Below are 2,190 nucleotides of genomic sequence, written 5' to 3'. Positions count from 1 at the left end.
GCCCTCCCGTTGTTCAATAAAAATGATTTAAATATAGCTCATCCGAGGGTTACTCACACTTTAACGATGGTATGGAAACCAAAGGATCCACAGAGAAAATGTGTTTTCTTAAATTGTGTAATCTGTAGTCTATGAGGCAATAAACCAGCTTTGTCCCGGTGTGACTGATTTCGAAATGGGTGGTTTCCAAACTCGAACATGGGTATGTGAGGAACTCTGCGCAAACCACGCCTCTCCACACCTTTGTCAGAGATGACGGTATCACGTTCCCTGGTAGCAAACGAGTATGTCACGCTTGTTACCTGTGAGTGAAACGGTGAAAAAGCTCTCACCAATAGAGTCTACGCATCGTTTGTACGTGTATTATATGAAACTGAACCAGAAAGCAATTTCCTCGTAGATCGGGTAAGTCATTTATAAAAGTATCATATTTTACCAGATGATGCGGTAAAAACAGCTTAATCTTCGCTGATGTTATTTTTTTTATTATCTTATAAGTGAATAGAAATGAGACATGGCTAAGTGTGTTGTAATGTTGCTTTATATATGATGACTTTCTAAACTATAACTTGTTATACTTTGCTGATTATATCACCACACACTCTGTCTGCAGATTGTTAATGTTTCCCAGTCAAACATCTAGAATGATTTCAAAATTAAAGGTGCTGGTTTTCCTGCTGTTTTTCACTGGTATTGGTGTGTATGTCAAAACGGGCTACCAATTGACTCATTATGCTGTGGACCAAAAGCTGTGTGCTTGCATAAAATGTTTATCAGAGGATAAGCAGTTGCTTCTGGATCGATCGAATAGAAGTGTTCAACCATTTTTGACTGCAAATTTAAACCTCTCACAGAATGAATTCAACTGGTGGAAGGTAAGTAGTCACCAGGAAAGGATGACATTTTTACACACACCCCTCCAGCTCATTTGGTCTAACAACAAAGTCTAACAAATCGTGTCTGACAGGATTTGCAGGCTGAAAGCCGTAGCTTCAGAGTTTATGAAACAACAGTGGCCAACTTGTTTCAGATCTTCCCACAGAATCCAGATGTTATACAACCCAAATATGACCACTGCAGGACTTGTGCTGTGGTGGGTAATTCTGGTAATTTAAGGAGATCGCATTATGGACCGCTGATAGATTTACATGAAGTTGTCATAAGGTACTTTCTAAGCTAAAGCAAGTTTTCTTTACCATTAAATTCAAATTCAAATTTTATTTGTCACGTACAGTCATACACAGTACGATATGCAGTGAAATGCTTAGATATGCAGTGAAATGCAGTGAAATATCCCCTCCTACACAAAAGATCCAAACTGATGTGAAATATATCCCTTTGTGCTTTTTAGAATGAACACTGGTATTACCAGAGGCTTTGAAAAAGACGTTGGAAACAAGACAACTCATCGTGTCATGTATCCAGAGAGTGCTGTGGATTTGGATGACAACACCCATTTTGTACTGTTTCCCTTTAAGATACAGGACTTTGAGTGGCTCATTAATGCCTCTACAACAGGATTTACTGGAAGGTGAGTTCTCTTTTTCAGGGCTACATGCACATGTATTTGACATTTATTTAACGAGACTCAGTGTCTCATTTACAAGAGACCTGTTTTAGACAACATAATTAAATGAAAATAATAAAATAGAAAAAATAAAATAGCAAAATCTGCCTCATTAAGATCAAGTTCCCAGTGATGAAAATCAGCACTGGGACGTCTTTTAAATCTACAAGCAAAATCAGTTAAGCGAGAGAGCTGAAAGTCTTTCTGTAATGTATTCCACGAAGACAGACTTCAAATGACGGCACCTTTAAGCTCTCTACAAACTGATTATCCTGAAATCATACTATGACTACATTTTTATGCAACATGCAGACAGATGAAGTGTCCTCATAACAACTCATCTTACTGTAGTTCATTTACGTATGCTTTTGTACTGTTCTTAGGATTGTGATTTAATATAAAGTAAAAATTAAAAAATTAAATAAAGACTCTTAATGCTTGTTGAAAAGTTATTTTATGTAAACCATTTTTAGGCAGTTGTGCAGCCACTAATTTGGGCACATGAAAATCATACATTCAATCATACAATCATTTTGTACTTTATTTTGTTTCAGATAAAATATTCTGATTTCATTTGAGCTTGCCCAGCTTTCTTCTTGGTCCCACCAATGCCACCCCATTAA

General features: G+C 36.9%; 1 protein-coding gene across 3 annotated transcripts in view; it reads left to right on the top strand.

Moving 5' to 3' along the window:
* Positions 1 to 259: 259 nt before the first annotated feature.
* LOC146683627 (CMP-N-acetylneuraminate-beta-galactosamide-alpha-2,3-sialyltransferase 1-like) overlaps positions 260 to 2,190 on the top strand; it is a 3,823-nt gene continuing 1,892 nt past the window's right edge. The window contains exons 1-4 of one of the 3 annotated variants that reach the window (XM_085446473.1): positions 260 to 405; positions 614 to 875; positions 968 to 1,164; positions 1,352 to 1,531. In XM_085446473.1, the coding sequence (XP_085302599.1) occupies positions 621 to 875; positions 968 to 1,164; positions 1,352 to 1,531 (632 nt within the window). In that variant the 5' untranslated portion in view covers positions 260 to 405; positions 614 to 620. The other 2 variants (XM_085446472.1, XM_085446474.1) reach the window with 2 other exon arrangements.

The sequence above is a fragment of the Copadichromis virginalis genome, linkage group LG22 (genome assembly GCF_057382275.1).
Source record: "Copadichromis virginalis isolate Kocher_CV1m ecotype Utaka linkage group LG22, C_Virginalis_male_GT1.1, whole genome shotgun sequence".
Classification (NCBI taxonomy): domain Eukaryota; kingdom Metazoa; phylum Chordata; class Actinopteri; order Cichliformes; family Cichlidae; genus Copadichromis; species Copadichromis virginalis.
The sequence above is the reverse complement of the archived record's forward strand: the minus strand, read 5'-3'. Positions and strand labels throughout refer to the sequence as shown.